The sequence below is a fragment of the Amia ocellicauda genome, chromosome 5 (genome assembly GCF_036373705.1).
Source record: "Amia ocellicauda isolate fAmiCal2 chromosome 5, fAmiCal2.hap1, whole genome shotgun sequence".
NCBI classification, from domain to species: Eukaryota; Metazoa; Chordata; class Actinopteri; order Amiiformes; family Amiidae; genus Amia; species Amia ocellicauda.
Genome location: NC_089854.1, coordinates 4,023,948 through 4,037,056, shown reverse-complemented (window position 1 = coordinate 4,037,056; position 13,109 = coordinate 4,023,948). Strand labels below are relative to the sequence as shown.

Below are 13,109 nucleotides of genomic sequence, written 5' to 3'. Positions count from 1 at the left end.
GTTAAAAAGTTAAAAATTATGTTCGATTTTGGAGGAGAGCTGGGGAAATCTAAAACACATCACCTTCAGTAACATCTGTTCTTCCTTTGTTTGGCTTCTATCAGGTATGCCTCTGTTGGCACAGTACCTGTAATATGACTGACTAATGAATTTCTCCCTGGTTTGATGGCTTATGACAAGACGCCAAACACCCGAGAATTGGAAGAGTTGCACTGTTTTCCTGTCCTTCGATGCATTGGAGCATGGCCGTGGATGAAGCATTCAAATACATGAGGTCGGTCACAAGAAGCTGTTGAGGCAGACAGTACAGCAGGACATAATGCTAGACAACATAGGCAACACTGAACAGCCCCTGTGTACTGCTGGAAACAGCCACTCCCTGTTTGGTCATCAATTTGCCCAAGCAATCCTCACCATAGTGCTTGGCTTAGATATCGTAAGGTACTGAAAGCAGGACATCGGGCAACTCCACACTGTTACTAAATTATAGACGTTTTCAGTTCATTACGGACAAATATAGACTGGATTAACTAATAATTATTATTTATCTATTGTTACAGAGCTTCGGACTTGGATACAGATGGATACAATCCTTACAGAGTGAAGGAAGGTGCTTATTAACCCACCCAGGGGTATTTCACAACCTGGTTTCCTGGGAAAAAAGAGAGTCCATACTTACATCAATCTCACTGAGGATGACGTCAATAATGCTGCCGATGACAATGAGGAAGTCAAACACATTCCAGGGGTCTCCAAAGTAGCCCTGTAGACAGAAAGGGACAGGTCATTCCAATCCAGCAACAGGGAGTAAGAGTAGAGTAGCAAATCGATGTTGAAGACACACATCATCACTCAAATGAAGCATGTTACAATCTGGTTACACAACAACAAACAAAAAATCTGCACCACATACTGAGGAAAGTTTGTTTCTTGGTCAAAGACATCTTGGTGGAAGGCAGGTTTCCCATCTTTCTATTGAATGAGCATTGTCTCTTTCTTGGCATCTTCTTTCATAAGGAGGACCTGCGCTACTGTTGTCAATACAGAGGGGGGATGTGACCCCTTCAGAAAACATCTTATAATAGTCACTCATGCCAATGCGCTTCCTATGAAAGCTTTAACCACAAGTCTGGTGACATTCCAGTTGGATACCTTAGCTTTGAAGGCCATGAGCTTCAAGACCATCTCCAGGGTGAAGAGGCCAGTGAAGACCACATTTAACATGTCTGAAATGTAGTTAATCTCTTCAGATTGTCCACAGTGCTGGAGGGGGGAGACACAGTATTGTTTGATCAAATCCCAGCAGATTCAGTTTGTTATATCCCATTAGTAAGCATAAAAAGTATTCTTGCACGTACCTGCATGCCCAGACAGATGGTGTTCAGCAGGATGAGTACAAACATGAGGTACTCAAAGTAGGAGGAAGTCACAACATACCATATTTGGTACTGATATGGGTTCTTGGGAATGTAGCGCCGGAGTGGCCGGGCCTTGAGAGCATACTGCACACACTGGCGCTGTGAGGGGAGAGGGGAGCCCAGAGGGATCAGGAGAACGCTTAACAGCCTGCAGGGTTGAAGCAATCACTGAGTTTGTTGCGTATTGCAACCTGGATCATGTTCCAGCCAGGATGGTTTTGGTTTTATGTGTTGAAGAATCCAGTATAATTATTTATATTTTAATTAAATATTAAAAATAATACTGACATGATAACAAGCACATTTTGCTAACCAGGTTGTTTCAACAGAGCTGATATTCAACAGAGCTGCCTCTCAGTGTTTGTGGGTTTTCTGTTTTCCCACTTAAGGCCAGACGTTTCACAAAGCAGGATACATCTGTTTCAATGACACAGGAACCCAACGGCAACACTTCTTGCGAGCACGAGACTGGACCTGCTCACACACAATACGTCATTCTTTCTATAAATGCTGTTACATTTTGTAGTTCGGAGAGACTCAACTAAGGTTGGGGGCTCCCATGCGGCATGCCAGTACATATATTATTCTCTGTACTTTGAATATCCTGCTTCTTTTAAAAAGGGTTCAACAGTGTCTAAGCCTGTGTGTGTAGGTGTGCCAGTGACTATTAGTTGGTGTGTGTATCATATCTACATATATAACTCCTTGAAACTAGACAATTGTGTACCATGTGCTTTGGATATAATCATTCAGACTCAGTGGCTCAAGGCAGCTCAAAGAAACATCCTGGACACAAGAGGAACAAAGGAGTGTAGGGGACCCATACCTGATTCTTGTCCAGCTCACAGTTCTTGTACTCCTGCTCACCCTGCTCCTGGAAGGTGACAATGACAAAGCCCACGAAAATGTTCATCATGAAGAATGCGATGAGGATGATGTAGACGATGAAGAAGATTGAGATCTCCACACGGTTGTTGTAGATGGGGCCCATGTCTTCGGTGTGCGAGTCTATGGCTTTATAGAGCAGTCTGTGGAAGAGAGAAAGGGAGAGAGAGGGCAGCCATATGTGATTTTTTATTAGTTACTAATTAAAGCCTGAAGAAAAAAATGTATTATAACAGTCTGTCATTGATGGGGAAAAGTCAAGGTAAAATAAGTCAGATCTATTACCAAGGTAATCAGAAGAGCAAAGCAAAATCAGTCAACATTGTGGAACACAGAACACAGACTGGTGCCGCTGTGCACTCTGGGAAATGTACTCACTGTGGCCAGCCCTCGAAAGTGGAGACAGTAAAGAGTGCCATCATTCCTGATAAAACGTTGTCGAAGTTAAAGTCACTGTTGACCCACTCGCGTTCTTTGAGCTCCAGGTTGTGAAGATCATTCTCCTTGTGCACGATGAACTGACCTCTGAGATACAAGACATACATAGAGAGAGAGTGAGAATAGAGGGATGATGGGTGGAGAATTATGCTAATTAAAGGAGAGGGGTGAATGGTGGAAATCAGCCGAGAAAGCAGGAAGCGAGAAGTAGGCCAAAATAAGGGCCAGTACTGAGAAAGAGAAAGCAAGGACAGAGAGGCAGAGGACAGACAAGGACAGAAGTGTAGAGGAGTGTTCAAGGCACTGGTCTCCTCAATCCCAGGTGGGGGACACTGCAGTTGTTCCCTTGAGCAAAGTACTCTACCTAGACTGCTCTGGTAAAAACCCAGCTGTAGAAATGGGTATCTGTATGTGATATAGTGTCACAATGGTGGACATATATAATAATATAACTTAAATAATAATAATGAAAAGCGCAAGACTACAGTGAGATACACAGAAGACAAAAGTGGTAACCAGCTAAGACAGCTACAGCTGAAAAATGTGTTTTTATTTGAAATTCTCCAAGTTATTAAAATAATTGAAGTATTGGAGATCATCAGAAAATTATCCTCGATCTGCTTACCTGCACTCCTCCTCAGTCATCTTGGAAGGATCAGTGCACATGTAGAATTTGCCCTTAAAAATTAAAAGAGGAAAGACAAGTTAACATTTTTCATTGTAGGGTAACTTTTTACAACTTTTTTTGTTGCAAACTGGAACCCACAACCCGTGGGATCTGTACACAGGAAATGTGCCGATGATGCAGTTCTGCTTAAACACGATTGATGTTTCGGTGCACTGAGTGGAAAGCCACCCCCAGTGTCTCAGGGGTCTCACCTTGAAGAGCTGGACTCCTATGCAGGCGAACATGAAGTCCAGCAGGGTGGTGACGATGACGATGTTCCCGATGGTCTTGATGGCAACAAACACACACTGGACCACGTGCTATAGGACAGGACACAACCGCACAGCTCTGAGACATCGCAACCCAGATGACATTAAGGTACATTAGAAGCTACTGCCCATTTTGCTCAACAGCACCCTGTAGTCTATGGGTACCTGCCATGGGGGGGAGAGAAAGCCCTACCTTAAGACCTTTTGCACGATTGATGGCTCTCAGCGGTCTCAACACCCTCAACACCCTGAGAATCTTGACCACAGAAATAGCACTGGATCTGGAAAGACAACACAAGGACACTAATAACAGCACTGCTATCCCATGTATAATTGTGTCATGATTTCTTTACACTATGCACTTGTTTATCAGTGCTGCAATACTATTGGACACTGAACTCACTGGATGCCAAAGGAGATGAGGGATACACCCACAACCAGCAAGTCCAGGATGTTAAAGTAGTTCCGGCAGAAAGAGCCTTTGTGTAGAAAAGCACCATATGTAGTCATCTGTAATTGAGAAGTGCATTATCATTAAAGCCCATAACTGGGAACCAGTGGAAAAATGCACTCAGCTCTGCAGAGCTTTACTTTACCTTCAGCACAATTTCAGCCGTGAAGACCACAGTGAAGACAATGTCAAAGTAAGCCAAGATCTAGAAAAACAGAGATGAAAGAGAATGTATTAATACAACTAATTGCTTTGTGTCTGCTAATACACTTAGCAGGGAGGAGACCAGCAAACCTGTTGATCTTTAGAGCTCTTCCACATGGAGTATTGGTACTAAAGCTCTGTTGGTTGAGGGTACATTATATTGGGTCCCTGTACATTATATTGTGCTGTCAATGGGGCCTGGCTGGCAGATGAGTTCTGGGTGCCCCGAGGTTGATGCTGATTTCAGTCTTCAGCCAGCTACCTTGGGGGGGGGGGGCAGAGAGGATACCTGGTTCCTGAAAGACTCAGGGTCGATGGGGTCCTCAGCGGCCAGCGAGATACTGCTGAGCAGGATGAAGAGCAGGATGAAGTTGGTGAAGGTGGTGGCGTTGACGATCCGATGGCAGAGTTTACGAATCCTGTGGAGACAGAAGATGCATCAGCCCCGCCCTTGATATTAATTCCTTCCTTGGTGCCCTCCCTTAGGGAGGGAAATGCCAATACATTAGGTGCTAAGGTTTATTAAGGGCAATCTGTATTCTGGTGGCATGAGCTTGTTATGATGGCGTCATCCCTTCCTGGCCGTGTTCAAGCCCCCACACATGAAGAGGCCGGTCTGCTGGCGGAGCTGTGAACATCAGGTGCTCTTGTCATAACACAAAGTCCCACTGTGACTTCTTACTGGCCATTGCCTGAAAACTACCTACCTAAAATTAGGCTATTCATGAAACTCCTGAATTCTGAACCCCTTTCCACCAGGTTTCCTAATGGGGTTTTTATACAATACTTGACGACAGGGAGAAGCTATCCAGGTTGGCCTGAGGGGACTGACTTGTTCTGGGGTCCAAAGATGAAGAAGGCGCTGGCCTCGGGCATAGGCACTGCCTTCTCCTTCAGCTGGAGCTCGGCCAGAGGGCGGGGCCTGGGGCTCAGGGGGATCTCCGGCTCTTCCTCCTCATCGTCTCCTAGGTGTCAAAAAGAGAGACCACCATCTGTAATGTAAACCAACCTGAATCTAAATCAACCCAGGCTGTTGCTTGTGATGGTTTCAGTGCATGCTGTGAGCATCAATCTGATTTATCAACTCTTGTACTGTTTGATATAAAAATGTAGTAGCTTGTTGAAAACTTGTAGGGGGTTTTGTGTTATTCATTTAGCAGAAATTCCTTACACTTTCATTGATGCAAATTATACATTGAGCCTACATTGCTGGACCCCTGAAAAAGTCATACTTTTACAAATTTGATCTCCTGATCAGTGTGGCAGTCAGAGGGCAAGCTAAGCTGATAGATAGAAGTACAGTGAAGTTTTAATCAAATGCAGAACGACAAGAGTACCTGGGAAATCTGCAGAGGGATATGGGTCTTTAATTTCATTGACATTCGATTCAAACTCATCCACTTTGAGCTGGAAAACAATAACAGATAGAATAGCAGCAGGTCCCAAGACAATATTACCCAGAATTCCTCATGGCATTGTTCTGAATGTGGGTGTGTTTTTTTATGGTAACTGTTACACATTCTTCTCAAAGCTATAGTGAGATTAGTTTCTCGCATTTGTCATGACTGAGTGCTCTCATCTCATCATAGAGATGAACCAGGTGGAGCAGGATTTACCTTGGCAGTGGTGGGGATGCCCTCTCCCTTGGCCTTCTGCTCCTTCTTGGCCAAGAGAAGTTTCTCTTCTTCAGACTTTTCTGGCTTATTTTCTCTGCAAGAGAAAAAAGAGATAGAGGGAAAAGAGAAGAGCAAGGAGAAAGCGGATGAAAGGAGCGAAGAAACGTCAGGAGATCTAGATGAGGCTTCTGGCCTTTCAGAAACCTTTATCAGGGTACCATTACTGACAGGAAGCAACTTCAGTGCTAGACACCAGATTAATACTAGTACAGTGCAAAACTCATAAAGTATTTCCTTTTTCTTAAACAGTTATATGCATACATAATAAATATGTAAAGACACGTCTGAGTGGAGCCTTGCTGGAACTCAGCACTACAGACCTGGCCATCTTCCTGCGTTTCTTCTCTTCTGCCTTCTCCTTCTGCGCTGAGGTCAGGCTCTCCGCTTCGGCCAGATTATCCACCGCGATGGCCAAGAACACGTTGAGGAGGATGTCTGCACAGAGAGGCTCAAGGAAAACGTGTTCTATGACTGTATTTGTGGACATGCAGAGGATACCTAAACTGTCTGGTAAGTAAGCTTGCGATCATCAGTCATCTCCCTGGCTTCTGTGTGTGATTGTGGGTAAGGAAACTTTTGCAATTGGCTTGTCTTGTTGCTTGCAGCACTATTCTACCTTGGGAACTACATTTCTGCAGGGTTCAGCTTTTGAAGCATAAACACACTGGCTTTTCTGCAGGCCCAAACTCGGCGGTGGACTAAATTTAACCGTGCTGCAGCGCTAATCACTTTTCCAGAACAAACAGATACAAAAAGACATTCCTTCCATCTTCCATGCACAGAGGACTAATTGCTTATGTTTCACGTGTCCAGGATACAGTTGCCACAGACAAACAGGATGATGAAGTAGATGCAGACCAGAACGCCAGGGAAGGTAGGCCCTCCATACGCCATGATGCCATTGTACATCACAGAGTTCCAGTCCTCTCCTGTGAGGATCTGAATACGGGAAGAGACAAGCATTATTTAATCTACTACTTCCTGTATGCAATCCCCAAAAAGGTGGATGTAGTGTAGCTGATTCACTCAGAGCAAAACAATATCTCTCGAAGAGGTGTCAGTGCTGTATAATGTCTCTATAATATAAAAGTGAAATCTGAAATTTTGAAAATCTAGTGAATACTCAACTCATATTTTTTACACTCGACTAATTTCATTATTTGTTGCAGTACTAATTGATTGTTCATTTTAAGGAACAATTCACTATTCGGATTGGAAGGTTGGAAGTTAACAAGTTTGTAATGGATTTGATTTAACCATTATGGTTATAGAATGAGATTGGTCGTGTAAATCTCTCCCATTTCCAAGGATGAGTTAGAGTGCAGGAGAGAGTTGGTAAACGAACACACATGGGACTTTTCTGTTTCTGGAAGGTGATGGTATTTGGATTTGATTTAGATTTAGACAAGGGTTCGAGTTTAAACCTAAGTCAACCTAAGGAGACCCCCATCTAGCCCCAACTCCAAGCACACCCAATACCTGGTCCCCTGTACCTGGAAGACGCTGATGAGGGCCTGAGGGAAGTTGTCGAAAGTGCTGCGGCGCACCTCCATGTCCGGGAAGTTGTACTTGCCCCCGAACACCTGCATGCCGAGGAGGGAGAAGATGATGATGAAGAGGAAGAGTAGGAGGAGCAGCGAGGCAATGGAGCGCACTGAATTGAGCAGGGAGGCAACCAGATTACTGAGCGATGTCCAGTACCTAATGGAGAGAGAGAGGGGACAGTCACAGTACCGGGGGACACATTCATCCTGAGACTGAGATTGAAAAAGACCTCTTCTACAGATTTGGAAGGAAAAGTTGCTTTATTGATCGAATCACCCTTTACTGGATGAGTCTAACTTGAGCACTAATCACAACTCTGGCAGAGCCTGCCTTTCTTGAAGAGACCCCAAAAGCAAACGAGAAAAGACTTCTGTAGGTGTTCTATAGCTATAGAAATGCCTGATTAGAACAAAACTAATGTTTCCCCCACCCTTTAACCTCTTGACTCTCCTCCCCTCCTCGCCGGCCCATGTTCTCCTTACTTGGTGATTTTGAAGATGCGCAGCAGACGGATGCACCTCAGCACAGAGATGCCGAGGGGAGCCATAACGTTGATCTCCACCAGGATGAGCTCGATGATGCCGGCACACACCACGAAGCAATCGAAGCGGTTGAATAAGGACATGAAGTAGGACTGGAAGCCCAGTGCATACATCTTTAGGAGCATCTCGGCCGTGAAGAGAGACAGCAGCACCTTGTTGGCAGTGTCTGAGACCCAGGACAGGAAGGAGACAGACACACAGTGAGAATTGGGGAAGCTGCATGCTGGTCATTCTGTGTCATTAGGTCGGGTTCGAGTTTAAATGGTGGTCAATAAAGGAGGAAGTGAAACAGCTAAAGGGCAAAAATGGGAGTATCTTGGAAAATGAACAAGATGTTCTAAATGAGTATTTCACAGAGGTTTTTACAAAAACAGGTTAACAATCAGTCCAGTCAAACCCTAAGAGAGAACAGGAAAATTATGAGGAGTTACTAAAGGGACTAGAAGAAGTAAAAACAAACAAATCACCTTTTGACAGGTGGTATATTTCCAAGAGTACTTAAAGAAATGAGGGAAATTATTTATAGGCTGCTAACTCAAATATTCCAAATGACACTGAGAACAGCGGATGTGCCAACTGACTGGAAGATGGCAAATGTCATACCAATCCACAAGAAAGGGAACAAAACTGACCCAGGAAAATACAGACCTATCAGTCTCACCTGCATTACTTGTAAAATGATGAAAACAATTATTAGACATTTGTCTAATAATTAGTCTTACTAGTAAGTTAGTCTTACTCTTACTAATTTATTTGAGTTTTTTGAACATGCAACTGCAGCTGTAGATCATGTGAAAACATATGATATGATATACTTAGATTTTCAAAAAGCTTTTGATAAGGTTCCATACCAAAGACTGATCCTCAAATTGGAAGCTGTAGGCATTCAGGGTAATGTAAGTAGATGGATTATGAACTGGTTGATGTGGAGGAAACAGAGGGAGTCGATTAGAGGAGTTGCTTCTAACTGGAGTGAGGTTGTTAGTGGAGTTCCACAGGGATCAGTACTAGGGCCTGTGCTTTTTCTAATCTATATTAATGATCTGGACTCTGGGATAGTTAGCAAACTTGTCAAATTTGCAGATGATACTAAAATAGGTGACTCAGCAGATACAATCTCGGCAGCACAGGCTATTCAAAGGGACTTAGATAATATTCAGTTGTGGGCCGACACCTGGCAAATGAAATTCAAGTGCAAGGTATTACATGCAGGTAATAAAAATGTCCACTATAATTACACTATGGGAGGAATAGAACTAGATGAAGTAACGCATGAGAACGACCCAGGAGTCTATGTGGACTCCTCACTTTCTCCATCCAAACAATGTGGGGAACCAATGAAAAAGGCAAACACAATGCTGGGGTATATTGTCAAAAGTGTAGAATTGAGCACAAGGGCAGTGATGTTCAGACTGTACAATGCACTAGTTAAAGCTCATCTGGATACTGTGGACAGTTCTGGGCTCCACACTTCCAGAAAGATATCGCTGCTCTAGAGGCAGTTCAGAGGAGAGCAACCAGACTTATTCCAGGTCTGAAGGGAATGTCCTACTGAGAGACTGAGGGAACTGAACCTTTTCACCCTGGAACAGAGGAGACTACGTGGGGACTTGATTCAGGTCTTCAACACCAGGAAAGGCATCGACCACATCAAACCAGAGGAGCTTTTCCAGATCAGCAGGGACACAAGCACCCGGGGACACAAATGGATATTGGGCTTCAAGGCATTCAAGACAGAAAACAGGAGACACTTCTTCACACAGAGAGTTGTGACAATCTGGAACAAACTCCCCAGCGATGTGGTTGAAGCTGAAAATGTTTGAACATTTAAAAATAGACTGGATAGGATCCTTGGATCACTCAGTTATTAATTGACACCAAATGAGCACGATGGGGTGAATGTCCTCCTGTCGATTGTAAACTTTCTTATGTTTAGGTGGAGGACAGGTCATTGTGGCACTTCTGGAATTGGAACCAAGCTGCTGCTGAAGATTCTGAAGAGTTAAGAAATGAACACAGACTTATAATGGTGTGAAATGGAAGAACCAAGGATGCTAATCTAAGGGATTGCTACTTCACAGACTTCTCTAATTCTGTATTCATCGTGGTTGAAGAACCTTATCCGTACTGTTTCGTTTTTTGGTAGTTCGTAGTGGATACTCCAGATTTTAGCAGAATCTGTCATGTATTGATTGCTGCACGGCAAATTAAGGAATTATGGTAATAATAAAATCATGGAAGGGTTTGAATTCAAGAATTTCAGAAACCATAGTGTAAAATCAGATCAAAGAGATAAACCTCCTTGTGTACCAGGTACATTGTGGTGACTTGGAGAGTCTCACCTTGCACTTTGGTGAGCACATCTGTTTGGTTATGATGCTCGGTAGCGATGGCCATGGTATTTAGGAACACAAGCAGGATGACCAGCCAGTAGAAGAAGTTGGATTTGACCCAGGTGCGGCACTTGCGACGAAACCAGCGGTTCCAGCGGCGCCCGCGGCGGCTAGAAGAGAGAGAAAGCTGATTAGTTTTATTCCATAAACAATCCTTGCCTTCAAACTATAATTACACAGAAAAGCAACCCAACACAAGGTGGACTTGTCCAGTCTTCATGAAAACAGCCATGGAATAAATGTATCCTTTGCAGGACGTCCAGGGCCAAGCTACACAGATACTGCTTTTTTGTGTGCCATTGGTTTATCAGTGTGGTGTCTCATGCACACTATGGTTGAACCTTGATTTTCTGTACTCAGGGACTCACAAGAAGATGATAAAGCGATTCATTCCCTCAATCTCATACAGACTCTCTGTATCCGAACCTCCCTCCTCCAAGGGGAGAAGACCTGACAAATGTGGAGAGAGACAAGCAGTCAGAAGGGGCACACACCTATTGACTATCAATTGGGAAATAAATGCAAAAGGAAAAGTACCCTGTTACCCTTTTTGGAAATGACGACCTGGCTAGGATGAAAGCCATCATTATCGTAGCAGATATAAACATTGCAGTGAGAGAGAAATGTAAGTATAATCCAAACAAAAATCCCTGAGTGCACATTATACCTTCTCGATGCTCCTGGTCATTCTCCATGACCTCAGCATGTGTGATCCAGTCCAGATACCCCTTCAGATCCTCTTCCAGCTGCTGGCGCTCCCGCAGCTTCTGAAAAGCCCCTCGAGACTTGGCCTTCTCTCGCTCTTTAGTGAACTCGCTAAGAGCAGGGCAGAGATGCAGGAAGGAAATTGCCAAAGATGCAGGGAGGGGACCAGGGAGAACACACGGTTAGAGAAGAAGGAGAGGAAAAAACGTGAGAGAAAGAGAAGGAGGACATGCGAAAAAGAGGTAAGACAGATACAACGGGAAGAGGAGGGTAAGAAGACAAATTAACAGCAGAGGAGGGAAAAATAAGTTGCAATATAATGCCATCAATTTTGGTAGATTGTGTATGAATGGTGTTCCTTTGCATTAAATTGAGTTAAATAGATATTCTCATTTCATATGGAAATTACTGTAAAACACATCCTAAGTCATAAGAAAGCTGCACACGTACCCACTGAGTACACCCAGAACCAGATTGAGCACGAAGAAGGAACCCAGCAGGATGAGGCTGACGAAGTAGATCCAAGGCCACTCGTTCCCAATGGCGTCATTTACCTGGAGGAGAGGGGGTGAGTGTCAGTCATTGTGGGGTCACTCACACCATTTTGTGGAAGCTTTGCTTTACACTCCTCTTTCCTAAAAAAGGCTGATCCTCCTGCTTTAGAATTAACCATTGAGATTTAAGTCAATGGGTACTGCATTATTTTACTATACATTAAAGCAGGGGTGGCCTCTCCAGTGTTTCTGGAGAGCCTCAATCCTGCAGGTTTTACAGAGATCTGGGAAATTACCAACCCTTAGGTATACATATGACATATTATTCACTAAACCATTTGCAAGCTGAAATGTATCCTTTAGCACAGAGCAGTCAGTGTTCCCTGCTATGGGGTGTACCGGTGTATACCAGTCTTAGGGGACTCTGAGTTACCCAGTAAAGGACGTCGGTCCAACCCTCCATGGTGATGCACTGGTACACGGTGAGCATGGCAAAACCAAAGTTGTCGAAGTGGGTGATGCCGTTGTTGGGTCCCACCCAGCCACCCTTACACTCGGTGCCGTTGATGCTGCATTCCCGGCCATGGCCGCCCAACGCACAGGGCGCTGGTTTCTCGTTCTCCACACTTGCCACGATGCCTGGACAACAAACAGGGGCAGTCAGACACATGAACAGGACAAGGGGCAGTGACTACATGGATTAACTTTAATATTTAGTGTATTGTCTTTCATGCTACCATGAAACTATGTCCGAATATCCTGTCGAGAAGCTGTGGCTTGGATAAGTGTTCTGAATAATTTTGTAAAACTTTATTTTTGACCTTCACAAACATGAACGCGTTTAGTTTACTTTTAAAGGTGTCTGAACAGGCTAAGCACTGCCTGGGTGATATGTGTGTGTATGCTTGCCCGGCTCACTGACGTGTGCCACTGTAGTAGCAGGTCTTGTGCATCTTGCACTTGAAGAGCTCCAAGCCGATGATGGCGTAGATGATTATCATGAAGAGGACCAGCAGGGCGATGTGCAGCAGTGGCACCATGGCCTTAATGATGGAGTTGAGCACCACCTGCAGGCCTGGAGAGGAACAACCACACATTTTATTAATTTCATTTCAAACCTAAATGATGGCAGGATATGATGAAATTAGATGATAACCCGAAGACCAAAAGCTCCTTACTGGGGACGCCGGAGACGAGGCGTAGCGGCCTCAGGACTCGGAATGCTCGGAGGGCCTTCACGTCGAAGCCGGCCCCCTTCCCCCCGACCGGCGTCTCGATCCCCTCAATGCGGTTGATGGTCTCCAGGGCCACAGTGAAGAGCCTGGCAGGAGAGAGAAGAAAAAGCAGACCCTAAGATCACTGCTGAACTGTCTGACCTGCAGAGCAGTGTTCACAGTTCCCTTTCACACAGAGTGTAAACAT

General features: G+C 44.4%; 1 protein-coding gene across 3 annotated transcripts in view; it reads right to left on the bottom strand.

Annotated features, from left to right (window-relative positions):
• LOC136749233 (voltage-dependent L-type calcium channel subunit alpha-1S) overlaps window positions 1–13,109 on the bottom strand; it is a 32,506-nt gene that overhangs the window by 12,012 nt on the left and 7,385 nt on the right. For all 3 annotated transcript variants that reach the window (XM_066703316.1, XM_066703317.1, XM_066703318.1), the window contains exons 4-28: window positions 12,866–13,008; window positions 12,610–12,762; window positions 12,121–12,326; window positions 11,644–11,747; window positions 11,156–11,304; window positions 10,857–10,938; window positions 10,438–10,598; window positions 8,036–8,261; window positions 7,502–7,709; window positions 6,827–6,947; window positions 6,329–6,443; window positions 5,949–6,042; window positions 5,670–5,739; window positions 5,165–5,297; window positions 4,622–4,751; window positions 4,274–4,333; window positions 4,081–4,187; window positions 3,871–3,958; window positions 3,621–3,728; window positions 3,367–3,419; window positions 2,682–2,828; window positions 2,245–2,446; window positions 1,359–1,517; window positions 1,153–1,263; window positions 680–763 (exon numbers count right to left, since the gene is read on the bottom strand). In XM_066703316.1, coding sequence (XP_066559413.1) covers window positions 680–763; window positions 1,153–1,263; window positions 1,359–1,517; window positions 2,245–2,446; window positions 2,682–2,828; window positions 3,367–3,419; window positions 3,621–3,728; window positions 3,871–3,958; window positions 4,081–4,187; window positions 4,274–4,333; window positions 4,622–4,751; window positions 5,165–5,297; window positions 5,670–5,739; window positions 5,949–6,042; window positions 6,329–6,443; window positions 6,827–6,947; window positions 7,502–7,709; window positions 8,036–8,261; window positions 10,438–10,598; window positions 10,857–10,938; window positions 11,156–11,304; window positions 11,644–11,747; window positions 12,121–12,326; window positions 12,610–12,762; window positions 12,866–13,008 — 3,214 coding nt within the window. The remainder of the gene's footprint in view (window positions 1–679; window positions 764–1,152; window positions 1,264–1,358; window positions 1,518–2,244; window positions 2,447–2,681; window positions 2,829–3,366; window positions 3,420–3,620; window positions 3,729–3,870; window positions 3,959–4,080; window positions 4,188–4,273; window positions 4,334–4,621; window positions 4,752–5,164; window positions 5,298–5,669; window positions 5,740–5,948; window positions 6,043–6,328; window positions 6,444–6,826; window positions 6,948–7,501; window positions 7,710–8,035; window positions 8,262–10,437; window positions 10,599–10,856; window positions 10,939–11,155; window positions 11,305–11,643; window positions 11,748–12,120; window positions 12,327–12,609; window positions 12,763–12,865; window positions 13,009–13,109) is intronic.